Source organism: Manis pentadactyla (genome assembly GCF_030020395.1).
Source record: "Manis pentadactyla isolate mManPen7 chromosome 15 unlocalized genomic scaffold, mManPen7.hap1 SUPER_15_unloc_1, whole genome shotgun sequence".
Taxonomy (NCBI): Eukaryota; Metazoa; Chordata; class Mammalia; order Pholidota; family Manidae; genus Manis; species Manis pentadactyla.
Genome location: NW_026644588.1, coordinates 4,138,154 through 4,164,389, shown reverse-complemented (window position 1 = coordinate 4,164,389; position 26,236 = coordinate 4,138,154). Strand labels below are relative to the sequence as shown.

At 41.0% G+C, this 26,236-nt stretch overlaps 1 protein-coding gene across 6 annotated transcripts in view; it reads left to right on the top strand.

Annotated features, from left to right (window-relative positions):
* LOC118909711 (zinc finger protein 493-like) overlaps positions 1-26,236 on the top strand; it is a 160,180-nt gene that overhangs the window by 48,984 nt on the left and 84,960 nt on the right. Inside the window, exons 1-2 of one of the 6 annotated variants that reach the window (XM_057496364.1) lie at positions 3,299-3,565; positions 8,917-9,043. In XM_057496364.1, coding sequence (XP_057352347.1) covers positions 3,545-3,565; positions 8,917-9,043 — 148 coding nt within the window. In that variant the 5' untranslated portion in view covers positions 3,299-3,544. Of the gene's footprint in view, positions 1-3,231; positions 3,566-8,916; positions 9,044-26,236 lie in introns of those variants that run through there. The other 5 variants (XM_057496367.1, XM_057496375.1, XM_057496373.1 and 2 more) reach the window with 5 other exon arrangements.

Here is a 26,236-nt window from a genome sequence, read left to right as displayed (position 1 = left end):
GGACACCTATGCAGTGCCGTTTGGAGGGAGAACGTTTGGAAGGGGAACTTCATGGGAACAGGAGGGGCTACAGGCAGAACTGACAGTTAATCAGTGTCTGCACCAGCCTGAGGGCAGATTGCTGGCGTCTAGGAAACTATGCTCCAAAACTGCCACTTCTCTGGTTTCCAGGCATGCTGGGTGGCATTCCTGAAACTCAGAGAGGTCTGATTAGTGTTTTTAAAACCCCAGAAGAGAGCATGGAAGAGGTTTGATCTTTTAGCTTGTTTTAAAATGGACTGAGTTAGGCTTTGTAAGATACAGTGTCTGAAATATCAAGTGTCCTAAACACAGAATTTATTCATCCTCCGTAAGTAAACTTTTCACCGTTTGACCCACTTGTCTCCATTTCCCCCACCCACAGCCAGTGGCACCCAACACTCTTCACCTTTATGAGTTCAGCTTTTTCAGGCTCAACATATGTGATTTCATACAGCATCAGCTTATTTACTGAACATATCCTGTTCATCCTCATTGTCACAAATGGAAGGATTTCCTTGTTTTTTAAGGCTAGAATATGTATAGTTACATTTTCTTTATTCATTTGATGTGGAGCAGGATACATGCCCCCAAAACATGCTACTTTGCAGGTGGATTGTTTGAGCTGAAGGCAGTTAGGACCCAGCCAACTCAGAAAAGGTATTTTCACTCACTTGCCTTAGGGGCCAAGGGTGGACAGCCCCCTAATGTGCCACTTTGGGGTATTGGTTACTTTGAATGAAAGCTACTAGAGAAAAAGCAGGCTCAAGAGAAACATTCTTTTCCCTCTTCAGTCCCTCAAGAAACCAGGAAATAAATCTCCCATGGGAAAGATACCCTCCTTCTACTTGAAGGTAGAAGGCCTCCTGATCACCAGAGACAGAAATTCAGAGCTGAGAAGTCTGCGTAAATGTATCTGATTACTTGTTTACTAATATTATACCCCAGCTAAATGCCATTTAGAATTCTTACTAATTTAAGCTCCCAAACAAATGTTCTTTTGTCATGTCAATTTCCCTCAGACTTATTGTCCTTCTGTCTAAAACGTGTAAAAGCTGCCTGCCTGGTTTATTTCTTCAGGTCTCAATTTCATTATTGGGCCCCAGAACGCATGTAATTATACCTTGGCTTTTTGTCTCCTGCTAATTTGTCTCATGTCAATTTGATTCTTCAAGCAGGTAGAAGAACCTTGAAGGGTAGAAGACAAACTCTTCCTCCCTTACACTGCCTAAAATAATTTAGAGAGGGGGGCCTGTACCAGGAAGCAACCTCATAGCGGAGATAACTTTTTATATCAGAAAGACTAATCTGCATGGCATGGCAAATATTGACCAACAACTGGCCCCTCCCATCTTCCTGTGAATTGTCATCCTGCCCTTTGAAGGCCCAGACTTCTACCCTCCTCTTAGCTGAGGAGGGCATATAAACCTCAATTGCTCATGGTCTCTAACCCTCCTGTCTTTGGGGTCCCTGTACTTATGAAATTAAACTTCTTTTTCACCTGTTAACCTCTCTTACATCAGTTGAATTATCAGACCAGCCAAAGACCCTTGGGAAGAACGGAAAAGTTTCCCTCTGCAAAACATACATTCCAGTCACTAGGAAGACTGGTGAGAATGTTACTGGAGAGAGGTCCTCAGTCTCATCAGGAGAAATAATTCAAGAATGGACACAAAAAGCAGTTGAGCGTTACGAGTTTATTTGCAGAATAAGATTTTGAAGAAAAAGTGACACTACACACCTGAGAGTTAGGCACAGACCCAGAGGGGGATATGCTGAGGAAACAATAAGGAGTCTTTTTTATATAAAGATGTGAATATTCATTAAGCAGGACTAGGTTATAAAGGGAGTAGGTGGGGTTTTCTCTGAGTTGGGGCTTGCTCCATCCGCATGTCAGGTGGGGAAGTTTTTGACCATACGTGGTTTTCACTCCAACTGTCCTGGTGTGGGGAGTCCTGATTTTTATTATGTTAATGGCAGAGGGGTGTGAGTTTTACTATGGTGATGAGTGTATGCGTTTTGGAATGAAATCTGGGTCAACTTGTCCATGTTGGAACCGGCTGGTTTTGGCGGGTCTGATATCTAGAGTTTTGCCCCCCACACCCTGTGGGAACAGCTTACCTGGACTGAATGTGCAGAATGTAGGCATCCCCCCCAGTGTAACCACTGGTGGAAGCCCTCCTCCCCACCTCTTTGACTATTTACCTTCTCTAACAAGATACTTCATATTTTATACTGAGGAAACAGTATGTTCTAGAATGGCCAAATTTAAAAAAAAACTGACCACACCAAATTTGTGAGAATATTGAGGAATTAAAAGTGTCATATATTAGTAAAAGGAGTGTAAAAAGTACATAAATTTTAGATAATTTTTTTAGCACTTAATCATAAAATTCAACATTTTCCTACTGCAAATGAGGAAAATTTGTCACCTAAAATATGTCCCTCTGGCATAAGAATTATTTTTTGCCGGATTACTTTTAAGAAAAGGCAGATATACCCTTAGATAAGCTCTGAAAACCAAGCAGGAGCTTCCCTTCTGTTAGGGGACAATTCCATTAAGAAAGGAAATTTCTAATTCTAAGGGTGTCTCCCTCTGTACCTGGGGAAGGGGTGTGTCTAATCCTCCAGAAACTCTTATCAATGGGCACAGCAAGGACTTGAATCTGCATAACAACCGCGTTCCAGACTGACTAGTCCTGATAAAGTCGCCAAAACAACCCCATCCCCAACATCTTTGGTTTTTCAGGTACAGATGGGATTTGAGGTGGTCTCTCAGTCTATTTCAAGGAGATGGTCAGTTTGCCTGGGTCTCACCCACGTTGTAAGAGGAATCTTTGTTAATAAGTTTCGGCTTCCTTTTCTTTTGTTAATCTCCCTCTTACAGGAGAGAGGGAGACGACAGGGACGGTCCGAGTAGGAGGGGTACCCAGGACAGGGAACAGAGAGGTTCAAGAGCTAAGGAATCAACAGTGGAATCCAGGATGCAAAGGGTTGAAAGCAGAGGAGTCAGAGTCCCGCTGAGACTGACACGCCTTGGTTGCCTGGGGTTTAACGCCCGGGCGCGCAGTGTCAGACCCCTGGGGTCACCGCTACAGACCCCTGACCCTGGACAGCGCCCGTCCCTAACGGACCGGAGCCTCTCCGGCGCCCCGCCCTCTTTAAGCCTTAGGGGCGGAGCCCCAGGCCGTTTCCGGGGCCGCGGGTGCGCGGGGAGACGCCGGCCCTGCTGCGCGTGCGCTCTGGCCCCTTCCCGCGGGGAGGGCGGGTCCCGCTCCTGCTTCCGGGTGGCGCGGCGGCGGGAGCTGCGTGTCCCGCGGTCGCCGAGCCCCGCGCCCCCGCGTCCGTCCTGAGACCCGGGCCCGGAGGGCGGCCTGGGCCCCGTGTCAGGGTCCTGCCCGCGGCCGGCGGGGAGCCGGGGGAGGCCCTGCCGCCGGCAGGCCGCGCATCTTCTCCGGGGCCGTGAGTCGTGTCCGCACAGCGCCCGGTGGGGGAGGAGCCCGAGCAGCCCGAGGCCGAGGCGGAGATGGCGGCCGCCCAGGTGAGGGTGCGTCCGGCCGGGGCTGGGCCCGCGTTTCCCCCTGAGCTGCTGTGCGTTTAGAACTGGCACCCGGTTCCTTCTCTGCTTCTGCCGTCCTGTCTTCCGAGTGTGCTCACCTGCTCTGAAACCTCTTTTGAAAATGCAACTCAGACTTAGCTGTGTGGGGGACCCAGGGTCGGTGTGGGTAGAATTGAAACATTTCCAGAATTTCTCGCCGGGCTTTGGTGCATCTGCATATCAACAGGCGTTCAGAGGTGTAAACAAATAGGCTTTAGTTCATTTGCATCTTTCCTCAGGGGTGGAGAAGTCATCTCCTTATCAGTGGGTAAACCTGGGCAACCGAGGGCTTATCTGTACCTGAGGTGACGGGGAGGGCCGGTGTTGTGGCTTCTTTAGCAGGAGAGAGAGAGATGGGCCAGACTGCAGTTTTGTAAGCAATAAACGGGTTTTGAACTTTATTTCTCCCTTGGACCGATTCTGGTTTTTAGAGGTATTTTGCCCCGGAATTTCCTTTCCCCTGACTTACAGTCGGCCACCCCAAGATGTGCCACTGGGACATGCAGATTATTTTCAGTTGCAATACCACCAGGGCGCAGAAGATTCAGGAAGAATCTGACCTCCCACCCCAGATGTGCGTGAAAAGAGTTTAGCTGGAGGCGTCACTCCAGGGGGAGCGCGTCACCTTAGATGGCTGTATATGATGTAACCTGGGAGGGACGCGGGTGAGTCTGGTGACGAGCCAGATAATCTGGTTAAAACCTCATTGCTGCCGTTTACTGCCTGTTTGGCAAAACTGTTTCCTAAAAGAAAGAGAATATACTTCTCCTTATAGATAATCTTTGTGATTTTCTTGCGTTAATTTATGAAAAGCTGTTAGAATGATGTCTAGTAACTGGTAAATACTCACCAAAGATTGTTCCTATTTTTGGGATTATATTAAAACCTTCCGTTATTAGAAAACTCAGTCTTCCCAGGATTCTTTCCCTGGAATTCCACCTCCTTGTTATTAAAAAATGGACTCTGGGCCCTGGGCTAACAGCTTGATGGAAGTGCAGACTCAGATCCCAACCCAGAGCTCCTGAATGAGCAGGAATAAGGTCGCCAGTTCCCTGTAGTGAAATTCGAATTCACTTTGGAATGTGAGGAGTATAATCCTAATTTAAATAAACTGTCTATGCAGGACATGTACACAAGTAAATGTGTAGGCTGGAAACACAGCATTCAAAACTGTATGTCTGTGTCAGTGCCCGTAATGCTTAACTGATCTTGAGGAAACACAGTTTTTGCAGATGATCTGTGGGTCATAGGTCGTCTTCCCCTCAGATGCAGACAACACAGGGCGTCTTCCTGGGCTGGGAAGGTCTCACGGGATAAAGCTGGACATTGACCTCGGTCAGAGCCAGTTCTCCTTGTCTGTCTTACCACCTTAGTAAACATTACGACTCCTGCTGATGGACACCCAGTTACCATTGTTTATTTCAGGGACTGCTCACCTCGAGGGCTGTGGCCGTACAATTCTCTCAGGAGGAGTGGGAATGCGTGGACCCTGCTCAGCGGGAATTGTAACCAGGGATTATTGCTCTAAATTCTGGAAAAAAAGAATGTATTTGGAGAACTGTGGTCATCATTCAGTATTTGTGAATTAAATTGCACTGGCTTCTTTGACAGTTAAAATTATAGCAAAAATCTGCCTAATAGAATTGACCCTTATGCTTTTGTGTTCTTCTGCCTCTGGTCGCTGTTCTGTTCCTACTTCTGGTCATGACTGGGGTGTTAGTGTTTGTTTATATTTACTTTCCTGCAAAGTATCTGTATCTGTTCGCGTTGAATTGTGCAGATGAGTCAAATTTAAGTGAATCTGGGTTGTGTAAATCAGTCCAGTGTACTATTGTAAAATATTGGTAGAATGTTCTTTCTCCTACTTGAATCTCTCTAAAAATCCTGCTTAGGAGGTTTAGGTGTCTGCTGGTTAGAGTAGGCGGTTAGCAAGATATGAGTGGCTGAAAGGGAGACATGGAAGCCGGTATCCTTTCCAGTGGATTTATACCCACTCTTTGCCCAAAGGGAAAAGGAAGATACGGCTGCGAATTCCCCAAGGCTGAGAACTGAGCAGAAGACACCAGTACTGGGGTGAGCATGACGTTGGCCCAATCATGTGACCTTTGGAATTCCACCCCCACCCCGCACCCCAGCGTGGGTTTTCCTGTCTGCATGACAGAGTAGGAGCCTGCACAGACCCGAGCAGTGAGCTGATCTGAACCTGCTAACCCGGCCCTCCCACTTCCTATAAAACCGAGCGTTCAGATAAGCGGGGCTGGGCCTGGCCCCCCGGCTGCCTGCACAGCGCACTGTCCCCTTGCTCAGTGACTCTCCTGTCCCTCCTCGCTTTGTGTCCTTGTCCGAGGCTGTGGAGGAGGGGGAGAAAGACCCCTCCCGGGACCTCGCTCATAACTTAATGTAGGAGCAGCTCAGAAGCCTGAAGGTCGGGAAGCCCCACTTTGCTCGGTCACGTGACTCCTCCTGGAGGTTCTGGGAGGGGCCGTGAGACCCGCCTGCTGCTCTCCGGCCCCTCCGCCCAGCGCTCACTGTGCTGCTCACTTTGTGGCAGGTTTGCCCTGACTTTCTTAAAATATGTAACTTTTTAAGGACTGTCGGCCTGCAGGATCTTGGAGTTAGCTTCACCAACACTCCAAGGTGCCCCGTGGAGAAGCTTGTGTTGGTTTTGTTTTCTTTGTACTTAGCAACTGAAAAAGGCTCTCAGAAGGTGTCCCCCCCAAGCCCGCCCTCCCTTAGCTGCTGTAGGGGAAGGGGCGGTGAGGTCACAGGATGGCCGAGGCCTGTCTCTGCATTTGCCCTGGGCGCCTGCCCTTCCCAGGAGCTGGGCGTCCCCACAGCAGGGAGGAGGGGCTGTTTTGTATTTCTGCTGGAGAGGCGGGGTCTGTGATGAGAGCAGGGCTGTCAGGAGTCTGCGTCAGTGATCCTGTTGGGAAAAAGTGTTGTTTCTAGGAGTGAACACAAATATCAAAGTCACGCAGGAAGGAGGAATAATTCCAGAGGCATGAGCGGAGCTTTTAGGCAGGTGGGGTCCCATACCTCACACCCTTAAAGGTGGCTCCTAATGTGATTTCATGTCATTGACAGTGAAAGCTTGGTCGTTGATCAAGGTGATAATGAAACCTGAATTGTAAGGGACTCAGGGAAGACTATCTCTAAGATGAATCTGCTCATCTGGCTACCTTACAGGAATCAAAAACTAAATTTCAGGATTCCTGACTTTGTGGTTACAACATGTTCGTGCTTGTGATAAAGAGCAGGATGACTGGGTCATACCATCCTGTGCAGGATCAGCGCGTTTGAGTTACCGCTGCCAGACTAGAAATGTTTTCTCCGAACTGTGGGCATGTGATGCACTTAAAGGAGATACTAGTTGTGATAATAGTGAAAATACCTGTGGTCTGTAGATTTGGGTCTGTTTTCCCTCCTGAGGTTAGGGAAATAGCATGTATGGGTAAGGTAACTTTCTGAGTTTCAGACAATAGCTACCAAGATTGAATGGATCTTGTAATATATTTGGTTTAAAAATAGTCTAATAATCATTTCAGAAAAATTTTCAGATCGTAGGATACATGAAATTTCATGCTCTGGAGATAGAATATTGTGCATGTGTCACTTATATTTTAATATCTTTTATTAACCATGTGTCATTGCTGTTTTCTCATAACTGGATTCAAATTATGATCGACTGTTTTGGTTTGGTTGGGTTTATTTGCCCTCTGTATCACAGCAGCGGTGTGACCTGTGGGCCTCGGACAGCCGATAGGAATTGGTGCCATGTGTCAAATGTTCACATCTGTACACTTGGCTCCGGGGCTCTGGGCCAGATCCTCCTGTTAGTAATTTCCAGTTATTACCATTCAGGATCTCAGAGGATTTGCTGAGAGATGTTCACAGACTCCCTCATTTAGTCTGGAAACTGTTTTCTTCTGTTCCCTACGGCATGTGGTTTGCTCTGTACAGTGCAGGGCGTCTCCTGTGCCCCCAGAGGCTCTGGGCTGTGCAGGTGGAGGGTTCCGTCAGGCAGCCTGGGCTGTGGGTTTGCCTTTCATTCCCCACTCCCGCCACAGACCTGCTCCTTGTTACTTTTTGCATTTTCAGAAAGAGAAAACAAGAGCCATATATTTAAGTATCTTAAAATTGTAAAACATAACTTGGCACCTATGATAAATGTACCGAAATTTCAAAGAAATAGAAGACTGAGAAACAATAGCTTTTATTGTAGTTTTATCCTGTGTGGGGGTTTCCCTACTGTATTTAAAGCCAGAGAAAACATCATTCATAAATGATTAATGGATATGCAAATGAAACTATTCTTTATTTTATGACAATAAAATTTTCAACTATTAGTTTTAACATTTGGATAGTTACATTTTAATATATGAATGTTTGTGTAAAATGTGAAAGTCACTAATCAGTTCTGTGCTGTTTGGCTCATTTGTTTCTGCACTTGAGGAACCTGCTGTGAGCCCCCTTTCGGTTGCCTGCAGTGCTGATGTGTGTATTGCTGTTGAGTAAACTCTAGGTTAGAGCACCTAGGTTAAAGCCCAGGCTCTGCCCTCTTCAGGAGGTTTACCAAAATATTTACATAAATGGGGAAAAATAATACTGTTTTCACGGATTACTTTTGTGTATTATGCATCAGTTCATGAAAAGCTATTAGAGTACCATCTAGCATATAGTAAATGTTTTAAATGCCCTTCTTGCTATGATTTAGGAGACTGCATTTACCATAAAACTTAGTTCAAAGCCACCCATGAATATTTTCCCGTGGTATTTTACTGTTTTGTACTTAAAAAATGTGTCCCATGAAGGGAGAGCCCTTACCATCACTGGTGAGCTTGTTGGAAATGCAGAAACTCAGGATCAAGCCCAAAATACCTGAACCATTATCTGCACTTTGAAGGTCTACAGTTCATTGTTGTACCTATTAAATTTGAGAGGTACACTTCTAACGCTCCATGACTTTGCCATTGGGAAAAATGAACAAATTAACAGGTAAGCTATAAAATTAGTAGTTAAAAATGTGTGTACCTGTATTGATTCCTCGGTTATGTATTTCATCTCCCATACAATCAAAGTGTCTGTAGTGGTTCTGTGGATTTACCTCATCCTCTTTCCTCAGCATTCAGGGAATGTATACAGAGCAGTGCTTGGGTTAAAAGCGATGCAGTCACTCCCCCAGGTCCTAACCGGTTCCCTAGCTTTCTCTCTTCATTTGGATCAGATTACGACCTGTGTTCATAGCCAGTTGGTAAATTTGGTTGTTTTTTCTTTCTTTCTTTTTTTTTTTTACATTTCAGGGACTGTTGACCTTCGGGGACGTGGCCGTCCGGTTCTCCCAGGAGGAGTGGGAATGCCTGGAGCCTGCCCAGCGGGCCTTGTACAGGAGCGTGATGCAGGAGAACTACAGCAACCTGGTCTCTGTGGGTGAGGAAAAGAGCTTCATTCCAGAACACAGAATCAATCCTCAAAATTTTTGTTTTCTTAGTTTGCAGAATGTTTCCTGGAAGCTTCTGCTTTGTAGGACAGTGTGTCAAGTCCCTGATTTTAAGGGCATTTGTTGGTGTAGAAACAGTCTTCCTCATGTAGTATTTTGATTCTAACCTCTCCTTTCTGCAGCAATCTGCATCTTTGACCTTAGATTTGTGGTACTTATAGAAATTCAGTGGCCTAAAATAGGATAGATCCCATCTTCAATTCTGAAAATCTACCTGTGGATTGAGAAAAGCAGGCAAAACTAAAAAAAGAAACAAAAGCCTTTATTTGGGATTTTAGAATTGTAATTTGGGGAGCACAGATAGAGCAGCAACCAGAAAAAGTGTGTCAGCTGTGCAGGGAAGGAGGGAATACTTATGACAAAGCAAGACGTTGGGTGGAGGGGGCAAGTTCATGACCTGGATGGGGAAGATGAGGAGACAAAGAATTCCCTACTGCCCCTGACAGGCTGAGCTGCTGCTTAAATACTTTGTTGACCAGTTTATTGGTGTCACGAAGTGAAGCTAAGTCATGATGGTCCCTCATTAATTACCCCATCTCTGTGAAGTGCATTCTAACAGTTATTTTATTTTTATGGTCCCTGTTTGGGTGACCGTTGTCCTGTTAATTTTATGAGCAGTAACTTGTAAAAACTGTTTCTGGTCCAGTTCAAAGGACCCTGATGAACATTATGTCCCTGGAAGTTAATTCTTATATTTGGGAGTTAGTACAGTTTTAATATCCTCCTCCCAACTTCCTTCCACCCCCCGCAGCCCCTGGCGACTACTAATCTGCTCTGTTTCTATGGATTTGTTTTATAAAATATTCCACATATAAGTGAGATCATGTGGTATTTGTGTTTCTCTGTCTTATTTCACTTAGCATAAAGACAAGATTTATGCATGTGGTCACAAATGGCAGACTTCCCTCCTTGATGACTAAATAGGATTCCATTATATGTGTGCATGTGTGTGTGGAGGTACAGCTCACATTTCATGTATCCATTGATGGACACTTGAGTTTTTAGTAGGTCTTGGTTAGTGTAAACAACAGTGAAGTGAAAATGGGGGCACATACAGTTCTTTGAAATCTTGATTTCTTTGCCTTCAGAGACATACCCAGAAGTGGAATTACTGGATTATATGGTAGTTGTGCTTTTAATTTGTGAAAAGTTGTCATAACTCTTTTCCAGAGTGACTATAATAGTCGACATTCCTGCAGCACTACACAGGATCCCTTTTTTTCCTTTTGCATCCTTGCCAGTCCTTGTGCCTCCCTTGGGTATTATCCATTCTGACAGGCCTCTGGTATTATCTCATTGTGCTGTTATTCTGCACTTCCCTAATGATTGGTGATGTTCAGCATTGTTTCTTTGACCTGTTGGTGTTTTCTCAATCTTTGGAGAAATGTCTGTTCAGGTCCTTTGCCTATTTTTTAATTGGGTTATTTTTCTTTTTGCTGTTGAGTTGTATGTGTTCTTTACATATTTTGGATATTGACACCTGATCAGATAGAATGTTTGCCAGTAGTTTTTCTCATTCAATAGGTTGTCTTTTTGCTTTGCTGGTGGTTTCTTTTGCCATGGAGGTGCTTCTTCATGGGGTATAGTCTCATTTGTGTGTTTTTGCTTTTATTGCTTGCATTTTAGGTGTCATATCCAAAAAATTACCGAAACCCATTTCAGGGAGCATCGTCCCTATGTTTTCTTAGAGGAGTTTCATAGTCTGAGACATAATATTTAAATCTTTAATCCATTTCAAGTTGATTTTTGTGAATGGGATGAGATATGGGTCTAGTTTCATTCTTTCACACAGGAATATCCAAGTAGCTTGGCACCATTTAATTGAGAATTGTCTTTTCTCTGTTGATTATTCCTGGCACCTTCATCTAATGTTAACTGACCCAATGTGGTTCTGTTTATTTCTGGGCTCCGGATTTTGGTTCATTGATCTTTTTGTCTGTTTCTGTGCCAGTGCCATATTGGTTTGATGACTAGCTTCGTCATACACCTTGAAATCAGAGTGTGGTGTCTCTTAATTAGTTTTTCTTTCCCTGCATATCTTTAGCTATTTGGGGGTCTTTTGTGGCTTCACATGAATTTTAAGATTGTCTTTTCTAATTATATAAATAATATCACTGTAATCTCCAAAGGGATTATGTTGAAAATGTAGATGGCACCTTGGAATTACTGATATTTTAACAATATTCTTTCCAATCTATGAACATGGGATGCTATTCCATTTATATGAGTCTTTGATTTCTTTCATCAATCGTTGTATTACAGTTGTCAGAAAAGAGATCTTTGACATCCTCAGTTAAATTTCTTCCTAAGTATTTTATTGATTTTGATGCTGTTCTATATGGAGGTGTCAGTTTATTTCTTTTTCAGAAAACTCAGTGAATAGAAATGCTGGTTTTTTGTGTTGACTTTATATTCTCTAACTTTACTGAATTCATTGATTAGAGCTAAGTGTTCTTTGGTTAAGTCTTCAGGATTTTCTCTGTAAAATCATGTCATCTGCAAATAGAGGCAGTTTTGACTTTTCCCTTCTAAATTTGGTAACTTACTTCTTCCTTCTATAGCTGGGACTTCTGGTATCTGTGTTGCATAGGAGTGGCAGGAATGGACACGCTACTTTCGTTCCTTATCTTAGAGGTAAAGCTTTCAGCCTTTACCATGGACTATGTTAGTGAGAAGTTGGCATATATGGCCTTTTATCATGTTGAGATATGCTCCTTCTAGGCCTAATTTGTTGAAAGTTTTTATCATGAGTGGACATTGAATTTTATCAAGTGCTACTTCTGCATCTATTGAGATGATCATAAGGATGCTTTTTATTATTTCATTTTCTGTTAATGGGATCTATCACATTGATTGATTTGCCATTGAACCATCCTTGCATTTCAGGAATAAGTTCGCTTAATCATGCTGAACAGTGACTCTCTTTAGTGGGCTGATGAATTTAATTCACCAGTATTCTATTGAGAATTTTTGCATCTGTATTGATCACTGATAATTGCCTTATAGTTTCTTTCCTATAATGTCCTTTCCTGGTTTTGGTGTCAGGATGATGCCGAGCTGGCACAGTGAATTAGGGAGTGTTACTTCTTTTCAGTTTTTAGGAAGAGGAAGGAAGTCTGGTGTTAAGTCTTCCTTAAATATTTGGTAAAATTCACCTGTGAAGGAATCTGTTCCTGGGAATTTTTTTTTTGGCAGATTTTTTTGACTACTGATTCTCCTTACTCTAGTAATTGGCCTATTCATATTTTGTATTTCTTCCCAATTCTGTTTTGGGTATTACATGTTCTGAAAATTTTTCCATTTCTTATAGGTGGTTTAATTTGTTGGTGTCTAGTTGTTCATAGTAGCCTCCTCTCATCCCTTGAATTCCTCTGATATCAGTTCTGAGGCTCCTTTGTCATGTCCAATTGTGTTTATTTTTTCCTTTCTGTGTTTTCTTGGTTAGTCTAACAATTTTGTTGGCCTTGACAAAGAAACAGCTCTTTCTTTGGTTAATCCTTCCCGTTACTTATTTCTGCTCCTGATCTTTATTTCCTCCTGCTAACTTTGGGCTCACTTTGTTCTTTTTCTAGTTCTTAAGGCATAGAGTTAAGTTTTGTTTGAGATCTTTTTAATATGGGTCATTATTGTTACAGATTACCTCTTTTAACTGTTCTTGTTGCATCCTGTAAATTCTGATAGATTATGTCTCCATTTTTGTTTGCATCAAGAAACTTTCTAATTTTCTCTTTTAATTTCTTTGATCCCATGGTTCAGGAGAGTTGTTTAATTTCTGTGTGTTTGTTTCCCTCTTGGTCATTTCCAGTTTCATGCCATTGTAATCAGACAAGATAGTTTTTATTAATACAATCTTCTATGATTTGCTAAGAGTGTTTTCTGGCCTAACATTTCATCTGTCCTAGAAAATACTCCATGTTCAATTGAGGAAGAACATTGGATTCTGCTCATGTGTGGGTAGGATGTTCTGTATGTTTCTATCAGATCCAGTTTGTCTGTTTTGCTGCTCAGTTCCACTGTTTCCTTTATGATTCCCTGGACGATGTATCCCTCTTTGAGAGTGCAGTATTCAAGTCCCCAGTTGTTGTATTTTAAAGATTGTAAATGTTACATCTGTTAAGTTTTGCTTTATGTATTCAGTTGCTCTGATGTTGGTGCATATGTGTAATTGTTAGATCGTCTTGATGTATTGATCTTGTATCATTACGCAGTGACCTTACCTGTCTCTTTTTGACATTTTTAGTTAGCAGTCTATTTTGTCTGATAAAAGTTAAGTTGTCCTTGTCTTTTTTTTTCCATACCATTTTCTTGAAATGTCTTTTTCCATCCCTTCTCTTTTTTGGAATCATTAATCTATAATTGCATGAAGAACATTATGTTTACTAGACTTCCCCCTTCACCAAGTTCCCCCCACAAACCCCATTAGTCACTGTCCATCAGCGTAGTAAGATGCTGTAAAATCACTACTTGTCTTCTTTGTGTTGCACAGCCCTCCCAGTGCCCCCCCCATTATACATGCTAATCATAAGGCCCCCTTTCTTCTTCCCCCCACTTCTCCCTCCCTTCCCACCCATCCTCCCCAGTCCCTTTCCCTTTGGTAACTGTTAGTCCTTTCTTGGGTTCTGTGATTCTGCTGCTGTTTTGTTCCTTCAGTTTTTCCTTTGTTCTTATACTCCACAGATGAGTGAAATCATTTGGTATTTCTCGTTCTCCGCCTAGCTTATTTCACTGAGCATAATACCCACTAGCTCCATCCATATTGTTGTAAATGGTAGGATTTGTTTTCTTCTTATGGCTGAATAATATTCCATTGCGTATATGTACCATATCTTCTTTATCCATTCATCTGCTGATGGACACTTAGGTTGCTTCCATTTCTTGGCTATTGTAAATAGTGCTGCAATAAATGGGTGCATCTGTCTTTTTCAAATTGGGCTGCTGCATTCTTAGGGTAAATTCCTAGAAGTGGGATTCCTGGGTCAAATGGTATTTCTATTTTGAGCTTTTTGAGGATCCTCCATACTGCTTTCCACAATGGTTGAACTAATTTACATTCCCACCAGCAGTGTAGGAGGGTTCCCCTTTCTCCACAACCTCGCCAACATTTGTTATTTGTCTTTTGGATTGTGGCCATCCTTACTGGTGTGAGGTGATATCTCATTGTGGTTTTAATTTGCATTTCTCTGATGACAAGCGATGTGGAGCATCTTTTCATGTGTCTGTTGGCCATCTGAATTTCTTCTTTAGAAAACCGTCTATTCAACTCCTCTCCCCATTTTTTAATTGGATTGTTCACTTTTTGTTTGTTGAGGTGCATGAGCTCTTTATATGTATTGTATGTCAAGCCTTTATTGGATCTGTCATTAATGATTATATTCTCCCATACTGTAGGATGGTTGTTGAGTGTTTTTATCTTAAAAGAATGTTGAACTTCTTAAATGCCATCCATGCATCAGTTGATATGATCAGATGTTTTTCTTCCTGTTTTATTTTAATGTTGTGAAGTGTAGCTGGGTATTTTTTCTTCTATGTTGAAACATTCTGCATGTCAGGAATGACTCCCACATTGTCCTGTTGCCTGAGCCTGCACTGTGCTGTCTAACTGCTTGGATTTCTTGAGGGATTTTGCATCCGCAGTCATCAGAAGTAGTGTGTCACTTTCTGTTCTGGTCGTGTCTTTCTCTGACTCTGGTGTCAGTGTGTCACATTGGCCTTCTAGGAAAGGGTTTGAATGTATTCCCTCCTTTTAAGTTATGGAAGATTTGGGGGAAAATTGGTGTTAATTTTACTGTCCGTGTTTGATAGGACTATCAGGAGAAGCCGTCTGCAGTGCAGAAGGGCTCCTTTGGGAACTTTCTGAGTGCTGTTTTTAGTCTCTTTTGTAGCATGTTCATATATTCATGTCATAAAGGTTCATTCTGGGTACATTGTGTGTTTCTGTAATTTAACCCATTTATTCTAACTATATGCCAAAAAATATACCCAATTGTTTGGCTTACAATTTTCCTTAAAAAAGTCACCATTGTCCACTTTGATTTTGCATCAGTTGTATTATCTCAAATTCTGATTTTCGTTGAGTCTTCTCTATTTTATTTTTGTTAATTCTAAAAGGATTCTCAGTGTCGATCTTTTCTAGAAACCACTACTAGATTCATTGATTTTTTTTCCCCCTTCCTAGTGATTGTGTATTTTCCATTTCATTTATTTCTACCCTAATTTTATTTATTTCCTTGTGGTAAATTTGGCCCTAGTTGTTTCTTTTGTAGATCTCTGATGTATAAATTTAGATTGTTAATTTCAGATGCTCCTTGTTGCTTAATGTAAACACTCATTGCTCTGAGTTTCCCTGTTGAATACCGGTTTCTCTCCATCCATGTTTCTGTATGTTGTGCATTTGCTTTCACTTTTCTCAAGATGTGTTCTAATTTTCTTTGCCTAGGTCATCTCTGAAGATTAGTGATATAAGTGTGTGTAGTTCACTTCCTGCAATTTTTTGACTTCCCCTTTTCTTTATGTTATTGTATCTGGTTTCAATCCATCATAGTAAAAAATGATACTGCATTTTTAAATTTGAAGTTAGTTCTACCTTTTTATTCCCTTCCCCTATTTCACCTACACAAGTGTTCCTCCCCCCAACCCATATCCTGCATAGGATACCAACAGTCCATTGACTCTGTTTTGGGGTCTTCTTGTCTTATATTCCTCATAAAACTGAAATCCTAAGTTAGGTGTCTTTCTCTGTCTTACTGCACTTAGCATAATACCTTCCTTATCCATCCATGTTGTTGCAAATGGCAAACTTTCATTGTTTTTCATAGCTGAGTAATACTCCATTGTAAACATACTGCATCTTTATCTATTCATTTATTGATGGACGTAGGTTGCTTCTATACTTCGTTATTGTTAATGATATTGCCGTAAACTAACAGATCCATATATCTTTCCAAGTGGGTGATTTTTTTGTCTTCTGTAGATTCCCAGAGGTGAAATTGATAATTCATTTAGTGTTTTCTATCTTCCACGAGAACTGGAGGAGGCTTCCCTTCCCTTCGCATCCTTACCGCCCTTATTATGTCTTGTATCTTTGATGTTAGCCATTCTGACTGGAGTGAGGTGATCCCCTGATGGTTAGTGAGGTTGGGCATCTTTCCACGTGCTGCCGTCTGTGTGTCTGTCTGTGAAAACAGTGTGTCCGGTGCTGTGACCGTTCTCTAGCTGGATTATTCCTTCTTTTGGTCTTGACTTGTATGAGTTCGTTCCATGGTTTCGGTATTAGCCCCGTAGGAGGTAAATCATTTGCAAATACATAACCCTACCCGTACGTTTTCTTTGAATTTGTTGACTTTCTTTTTTCCTTTGGCTGTTCCAAACCTTTTAGTCGCCCCTTTTTTATTTTTCCTTTTTTCCCTTGCCTGGAAGTAGCACATCCAGAAGAAACATGATTCTGTTTATGTTGAAGAGTTAACTGCTGTGTTCTCTCCTAGCAGTTTCATGGTTTCAGGTCATATATTTGAGTCTTTTACTCCAGTTTGAGTTTATTTTTTGTATGGCATGAAACAGGGATGTAGGTTCATTCTTTGCGTATAGCTGTCCAGGTTCCACAGCACCACTTCCTGGAGATACTGTTTCTTTCCCATAATGTATCCTTTCCTCCTCTGTGTGCTAACCAACCCTGTAAGTATCAGCTAGTTACAGGATGCACGTAAAGCAGAGATAATAGAGCCAATGAGTAATGTAGTGTCTTGGTTTGGTGACTGAAGGAAACTATACCATGGTGGTGAGCATCTGGTCATGTTTGTAATTGTAGATCATTCTGTTGTACGTCTGAAGCCATATCAGCTGTGCTTCACTAAAAATACTCCAGAAAGAAATGATACTTTGTAAGATGTACATTTTCCTAAATTTATTTAGACTTGTTTTGTGAGCTAATGTCTTATCTGCCCTCCATCATGTGTCATCTGACATTGAGAAGATTATTTTTTTCTGCCATTTGGTGAGGGTTCTGTGTGTTCATTATGTCCAATTACTTTATTGTGTCTTGCAAATCCTCTGTCTCCTTATTATCTTCCCCTCTGGTGTTCTATCCATTACTTAGAGTGAGATTTTGGATTTTCATTATTATTTTGTTCTTATTCGCTTAATTCTGTCACTAATTGTTTGCTTTATGTAGAAGCTCTGATATGGAATGCAGAAGTACACATAATTTGGATATTTTTCTGTGAGTGTCTCACTGATCATAACATGGCTGTCACTGTGTCCTGTGATATTCTTTTCTTTTTTTTTTTTATTAAGGTATCACTGATACACAATTTTATGAAGGTTTCACAACAAAAACAGTGTGGTTAATATATTCACCATTATTATCAAGTCCCCCCAACACCCCATTGCAGTCACTGTCCATCAGTGTAGTAAGATGCCACAGAGTCCCCACTTGTCTTCTCTGAGCTACACTATCTTCCCCATGGCCCCCCACACACCATGTACACCAATCATGATACTCCACAATCCCTTCCCCTCCCTCCACACCCACCCTCTGTACCCCTTCCCTTTGGTAACCACTAGTCCCTTCTTGGAGTCTGTGAGTCTGCTGCTATTTTGTTCCTTTGGTTTTGCTTCACTGTTATACTCCACAAATGAGGGAAATCATTTGGTATTTGTCTTTCTCTGCCTGGCTTATTTCACTGAGCATAATACCCTCCAGCTCCATCCATGTTGTTGCAAATGGTAGGATTTGTTTCTTTCTTATGGCTGAATAGTATTCCATTGTGTTTATGTACCACCTTTTCTTTATCCATTCATCTACTGATGGACACTTAGGTTGCTTCCATATCTTGGCTATTGTAAATAGTGCTGCGATAAACATAGGGGTGCATATATCCTTCTGAATCTAAGAATTTGCTTTTTTTGTGATAGTCTTTCACAAAGTCCATTTTAACTGAAATGGCCACTCCTCCTATCTCATGATTACCTATTGTGTTGAATATCATTTTCCAGCTTTTTTAGTGTCTGCTTCTGTGTGGCTGCATGTCTAGAGTGAGTCTTCTGTTGATAGCCTGCAGCTGGACCTTGTCTTTTTAATCGACTCTGCCTCTGTTCATCTTTTCCTTGGGAGTTTAGTCCCTTTACATTTGATTAATGAAGGGGAAGGAAAGGATTATTGACTGCATTTCTGTAAAACGTTTTCTGTATGTCTTCTAGTCATTTTTCCATGTGTTCATCTGTGTCTTCCTTTGTGTTTAGTGCTTCCTCTATTTTCATACTCTCTTGTTTCCCATTGCTGTTTGAGTGTTTTCCGTGTGTATTTTCTTTGATATTGCATAAAACATGTTAAATTTATCACAGTCTCTTTAAAGATGGGAACAACTTCATGTCAAAACTACTCCCTGATACATGCTGCTGATCTCCTAATATTAATGGCACCATACAAATGGGGTTGTATCTTCTTATTGTAAATCCATTAAGTGATTTGTGATTATTTGTATAATTGGTCTTTTAAACACCATGTCTACAGTATTTTTTGCTCAGATATAACAGTATTACAGGTTTTTACATTTGTGTATATATTTACCATCTGCAGAGTGACTTTTGAATCAATTACAGTTGATCTACAATGTTATTGCTTTCAGGTGTACAACATAGTGATTTGGCAATTGTGTAGATTTCTAAATGATCACCACAATACATGTACATTATTGTTTTACACATATTTTAAAGTAAGCATGTTTACCTGATTGTTGTGGGTAATTTGTTCTCTTTATATATTTCAGTGGTGTCTTCTCATTACAAAAAAGCCTTGTTACCCCAGGAAGCTGTAAAAGACTCATTCCAAAGAGTGCTCCTGGGAAGATGTGGGAGCTGTGACCCTGGGGACTCACACCTGAGGACACACTGGGACGGGGAGGCTGAGCATGGAGGGCAGGACGGCCGTCACGGAGGAGTGCAGAGCCACGGGAGGAGCCCCCGGGACAAGCCCCTCCCTGTCCACGGGGACCCGCATCCTGGGGTGACTCAGGACACAACCCAGTTCAAGTCAGTTATTGTTTCAGAAAATAGTGTTACTGTGAGTAAATGTCATCATCCAGTTTTGAAACATAACTCTTCTCCAAAGGAAAACCTGGAAAATCTGAAAATTGAGGAAGGGTATGGTGCAAATAATCTGTTGAATCATTTTAAATATAGCAATGCACTAGACATTAAGTCGTATAATTTGGATGACCAAAGACACAATGAGGGAAAAATGTGTAAATATGTTGAAATTGCAATTTCCTTGATAAAGGATTCATTATTCTGTCATGGACAAATAATACCTACTTGTGCCGAAACCTACAGTTTTGATAACTCTCAGAGAGATTCCATCTACCCATCATTTCTTAATGAATATCAGTGTATTGATAATGAGGAAGAACCTTACATGTATAATAATACTAGGCAGGCCTTTAGGATGGGCTCGCTATTAAGTAATTGCCAAGGTATTTACATTCAGAAGAGAGCATATCAATCTGCAGAACATGGAGTAAAGTATAACAGAGGATCACTCCACAGAGAACAGCAGAGGGCTCAGATTCCAGAAAACTGTTGCCCATGCAGTAACTGTGGACAAGTCTTCGAGGAATCGTCAAACATTTTCAGGCACGATGGTGTCCACATTGGAGAGACATCTTACAAATATAAGGAGAGTGGGGAAACTTTTAAACATTTCTCGAAAGTGATTAAACATCGGAGAATTCACACTGGTGAGAAAGCTTGCAAATGTAAAGAATGTGGGAAAGCCTTCAGTCAGTCTTCGCCCCTAGATTATCATGAGAGGATCCATCCTGGACAGAAACCATACAAATGTAAAGAGTGTAGCAACTCCTTTCCCCTTGCCTCAGATCTTACTGTGCACAAAGGAATTCATACAGGAGAGAAACCTTGTAAGTATAAGCAGTGTGGAAAAGCCTTTAGTAATTCATTAAGTATGAATCAACACAAGAAAATGAATAATGGAGTGAAGTCCTACAAGTGTGAGGAATGTGGCAAAGCCTTTAGGTGGGGCTCTCAACTTACTGAACATCAGAGAATTCATTCTGGAGAGAAACCTTACAGATGTACAGAATGCAGCAAATCCTTTACTTGTTCTTCAGGTCTTTCTATCCACCTGAGAATTCATACGGGAGAGAAACCTTACAAGTGTAAAGAATGTACCAAATCCTTTAGTTTTCGCACAAGTCTTATTGTGCACCAGAGAACTCATACAGGAGAGAAACCCTACAAATGTAAAGAATGTGGCAAAACCTTTAAATGGGGTTCATGCCTTACAGAACATGAGAGAATTCATTCTGGACAGAAACCTTACAAATGTAAAGAATGCAGCAAATCTTTTACTCGTTCGTCACATCTAACTGAGCACCTGAGAATTCATACAGGAGAGAAACCTTACAAGTGTCAGGAATGTGGCAAAGCTTTTAAGTGGAGCTCCAAACTTACTGAACATCAGAGAGTTCATTCTGGACAAAAACCTTACAAATGTGAAGAATGCAGCAAATTCTTTACTTACTCCTCAAATCTTATTGAGCACAGGAGAATTCATACAGGAGAGAAACCTCACATGTGTGAAGAATGTGGCAAAGCCTTTAAGCGGGGCTCACACCTAACTCAACATCGGCGAATTCATTTTGTACAGAAACTATACAAATGTACAGAATGCAGCAAATCCTTTACTTGTTTCTCAGGTCTTACTATGCACCAGAGAATTCATACGGGAGAGAGACCTTACAAGTGTGAAGAATGTGGCAAAGCCTTTACCCAGGCCTCACTCCTTACCCAACATCAGAGAATTCATTCTAGACAGTATCTTTACAAATGTAAAGAGTGCAGCAAATCCTTTGCTCGTTCCTCACATCTTACTGTGCACCAGAGAATTCATACAGGGGAGAAACCTTATAAGTGTAAAGAATGTGGCAAAGCATTTGTACATTCATCATCTCTAAATAAACATAAGAAAATCCATACTGTATAGAAACTTCACCAATGTGAAGAATGTGGCAAAGTCTTTAGTTATTCATCATATCTAAATGTACATAAGAAAATCCGTATTGGTTTTTGTTTTATAAAATTTCTATAAATGTAAAGAATGCAGAAAATCTTTTATATGTCCCTCAAAACTTACTCTCCACCAGAGAATTCATACTAGAGAGAAACCTTGCAAATGCAAAAAATGTGGCAAAGCCTTTAAGCTGTGCTCAAGCCTTACTACACATCAGAAAACTCACATTAGAGAGAAACTTGATCTACCTACTGATGTAATTTTGTGTAAAGCATAAAATGTAGAGAGCCTGGAATTTTCCCAATGGGAGAAAAGTACAAATTGAAATATAGTGGCAAAGCTGTCACCCATCCTTCAAATATTATTTATTGTACATGAGGAAATTCACAGCGGAGAGAAAACACCTATATGATTAATGTGGGAAGACCTTGTTCAAGACATTCACCATAAAAACATGAGAGTCTTCATCATGGAAAGACTACAGAAGCAGATTATGTGGGAAAATATGTAACTGAAAATCTGAATTAACCTCAAATGATTTACATAAGAAAGCACTAAGACCACATTTTTTCAGAGGTGACTCAAGGTATTTATTATGAAATTGTCAAGTAATTGATTCATAATTTGTGTCAGCGAGGGTATGGATTTTAACATGTTTTTTGTTTTGACATTATCTGAGACTTTTTGAAAATCTGGTATTACGGATGTCTTTCACCACTCAGATGTGTCGGCACTGTACATCCTCTCCTAGTATTTGTGATCATGTGTTCCGGTTGTTGCCGAGGAGAGCCCCTCCTCTGCGAGGTGTGTGTCATCCGTCATTTCTCTTCCCAGCAGTAACAGTGACACTTCGCTGTAAAATGTGCTCAGGAAAACTAAATAGAGGTGCTTTTTCAATGGTGAGTTTTCATGAGGTTTTAAGTCAGTGTGAATTATACCATCAGGGAATCATTCTTCTGATTTAAGAAATATCTGAATTTCAGAAATGAATGGTTTATACCTGTTTCTCATTAAGGACAGTCAAATGGCTATTCCTTTAAAATGCTGGTGCATCTCTCTTTTTTTTTTCCACTTTTAAAAATTTTATTTTGGTATCATTAATCTACAATTACATGAAGAACATTATGTTTACTAGGCCCCCCCCTTCACCAAGTCCCCCCCACAAACCCCATTACAGTCACTGTCCATCAGCGTAGTAAGATGCTGTAGAATCACTACTTGTCTTCTCTGTGTTGCACAGCCCTCCCTGTGCCCCACCCACATTATACATGCTAATCATAATGCCCCCTTTCTTTTTTCCTGCCCTTATCCCTCCCTACCCTCCCATTCTCCCCAGTCCCTTTCCCTCTGGTAACTGTTAGTCCATTCTTGGGTTCTCCTGTTTTGTTCCTTCAGTCTTTCTTTGTTGTTATACTCCACATATAAGCGAAATCATTCGGTACTTGTCTTTCTCCGCCTGGCTTGTTTCACTGAGCATAATACCCTCTAGCTCCATCCATGTTGTTGCAGATGGTAGGATTTGTTTTCTTCTTATGGCTGAATAGTATTCCATTGTGTATATGTACCACATCTTCTTTATCCATCCATCTACTGATGGACACTTAGGTTGCTTCCAATTCTTGGCTATTGTAAATAGTGCTGCAATAAACATAAGGGTTCATCTGTCTTTTTTCAAACTGGGCTCCTGCATTCTTAGGGTAAATTCCTAGAAGTGGAATTCCTGGGTCAATGGTATTTCTATTTTGAGCATTTTGAGGAACCTCCATACTGCTTTCCACGATGGTTGAAATAATTTACATTCCCACCAGCAGTGTGGGTGGGTTCCCCTTTCTTCACAACCTCGCCAACATTTGTTGTTGTTTGTCTTTTGGATGGTGGTGATCCTTACTGGTGTAAGATGATATTTCATTGTGGTTTTAATTTGCATTTCTCTGATGACAAGTGATGTGGAGCATCTTTTCATGTGTCTGTTCGCCATCTGGATTTCTTCTTTTTTTTTATTTTATTTTATTTTGGTATCATTAATCACAATTACATGAAGGACATTATGTTTACTAGGTTCCCCCCTTCACCAAGTCCCCCCCACATCCCCGTTCACAGTCACTGTCCATCAACATAGTAAGATGCTGTAAAATCACTACTTGTCTTCTCTGTGTTTCACAGCCCTCCCTGTGCCCCCGCCCACACTATACATGCTAATCATAATGGCCCCTTTCTTTTTTTCTTGCCCTTATCCCTCCCTTTCCCTTTGGTAACTATTAGTCCATTCTTGGGTTCTGTGCTTCTGCTGCTGTTTTGTTCCTTCAGTTTTCTTTTGTTCTTATACTCCATATATAAGTGAAATCATTTGGTACTTGTCTTTCTCCGCGTGGCTTATTTCACTGAGCATAATACCCTCTAGCTCCATCCATGTTGTTGCAAATGGTAGGATTTGTTTTTTTCTTATGGCTGAGTAATATTCCATTGTGTATATGTACCACCTCTTCTTTATCCATTCATCTACTGATGGACACTTAGGTTGCTTCCATTTCTTGGCTATTATAAATAGTGCAGCGATAGACATAGGGGTGCATATGTCTTTTTTAACTGGGCTCTTGCATTCTTAGGGTAAATTCCTGGAAGTGGAATTCCTGGGTCAAATGGTATTTCTATTCTGAGCATTTTGAGGAACCTCCATACTGCTTTCCACAATGGTTGAACTAATTTACATTCCCACCAGCAGTGTAGGAGGGTTCCCCTTTCTCCACAGCCTCGCCAACATTTGTTGTTGTTTGTCTTTTGGATGGCAGCCATCCTTACTGGTGTGAGGTGATATCTCATTGTGGTTTTAATTTGCATTTGTCCGATGACAAGCAATGTGGAGCATCTTTTCATGTGTCTGTTGCCCATCTGAATTTCTTCTTTAGAGAACTGTCTATTCAGCTCCTCTGCCCAGTTTTTAATTGGATTATTTGCTTTTTGTTTGTTGAGGTGTGTGAGCTCTTTATATATTTTGGATGTCAACCCTTTATCGGATCTGTCATTTACGAATATATCCTCCCATACTGTAGGGTTCCTTTTTGTTCTATTGATGGTGTCCTTTGCTGTACAGAAGCTTTTCACCTTGATGTAGTCTCACTTGTTCGTTTTTGCTTTTGTTTTCCTTGCCCGGGGAGATATGTTCATGAAGAAGTCGCTCATGTTTATGTCTAAGCGATTTTTGCCTATGTTTTTTTCTAAGAGTTTTATGGTTTCATGACTTTCATTCAGGTCTTTGATCCATTTTGAATTTACTTTTGTGTATGGGGTTAGACAGTGATCCAGTTTCATTCTCTTGCATGTAGCTGTCCAGTTTTGCCAGCACCATCTGTTGAAGAGACTGTCATTTCCCCATTGTATGTCCATGGCCCCTTTATCGAATATTAGTTGATCATATAAGTTTGGGTTAATGTTTGGAGTCTCTATTCTGTTCTACTGGTCTGTCGCTCTGTTCTTGTGCCAGTACCAAATTGTCTTGATTACTATGGCTTTGTAGTAGAGCTAGAAGTTGGGGAGCGAGATCCTCCCCACTTTGTTCTTCCTTCTCAGGTTTGCTTTCGCTATTCGAGGTCTTTCTTGGTTCCATATGGATTTTTGAACTATTTGTTCCAGTTCGTTGAAGAATGCTGTTGGTAATTTGATAGGGACTGCAAAGAATCTGTATATTTCTTTGGGCAGGATGGCCATTTTGACGATATTAATTCTTCCTAGCCAGGAGTGATGCATCTCTTTGTGTACCATTATTTAAAATTTATGACTACTAGTTGATGTGATAAATCTTCACAGACTTCTGAGAAAGGTGTGTATAACTCTTCTTTGAAAGGGCAGGAATGTCTGGAGAGGCCACAGCCTCATTCATGAAAACTGCAGAAAGTAAAATTCTCAGATAAATTATTACAGGAGAATAGTAAAACCTCTGGACTCCTTGTAACCTGCATACCGACTAGGGAATGTTAGTGTTTTGAAATGCTTTATTTAGTCCATGCGTTCAACTTCATTTGCTGATTTACTAACAGTGAACATTTTTTAATATGTTACCGTAGGTGAGTGATGAATAAAGTGGTACAGCCACCAATGGGAACCTATCTTACCTGAGGTTGTGGGTAACGGTAACTAAGTACTATGGAGTAACAGAGTGGAATATCATCTTTAATAAACCCTGGTCCCGGTGTCCTTTGAATAGAAATAAATTTGAGGATATTATAAGTGGTTTCTGTTATGCAATCTTTTATCCTTTATGTTATTTATTGGACATTACAGTGGTCACATTCAAGATACAGAGGATGATAATTAGAAGCCACCCTTTTATGAATCATGATGTCTATTTACATAATAAAATGGGTTTTTTTTGCACCTGGGCCTTTTCTGGGGCTGCAGAAGACATATGCAGTGTTTTCATTTTGGTTTATATTGAATACAGTACATAAGTATATGAAGGTAAAGATAAAATACAGGAGTAGGAAACCTGACGAAACGTGCATGTGTGCACATGCACAGCCATGCACGTTTTTTCAGAAGGAAGGGGAATTAATTATTGGAGCAAACATTTCAAAAACACTAGTGTTAGTTTTCATAGTCACAGTGAGTTGAGTGAGATTTGAGTTCATGTCCCTGCTTGCTAACCCTCGAGAATGAGAATTCCTGTCATTTGCATTTAGCCTCTCCTGGTTGTGTGATGGTTGTAGGCGTTGGCTTGTTTGCATTACCCGTGGAAGTCAAGCCCATTTTGACATGTCTAATTAATCAACATGGGTGTCCTACGTCTTGAAAGGTGTTTTGGTGTATTTTCCCCATTTATTCCATTTCAGCGTTTTTTCTAATTGATTTCTGGAGCTCCTTAGATATGCATAATAGAAGTTTACTCTGCTACTCTGTCTCTACTTTATCAGTTTTAAATTTTGATATACTCTAATGTGTCGTTCTGCGTTCATGATTCCTGCCTTTTGTTCCACAGCATAACTCTCATCCTATTCTAATGCACAGAGATGTTCTTTTTTGTTTCCTTCCTTCCATTTAATCTTCAAATTGGACTACGATCCCACATAAAATCCATTTGTTGTATTTCAGCAATTAAATCTTTTTT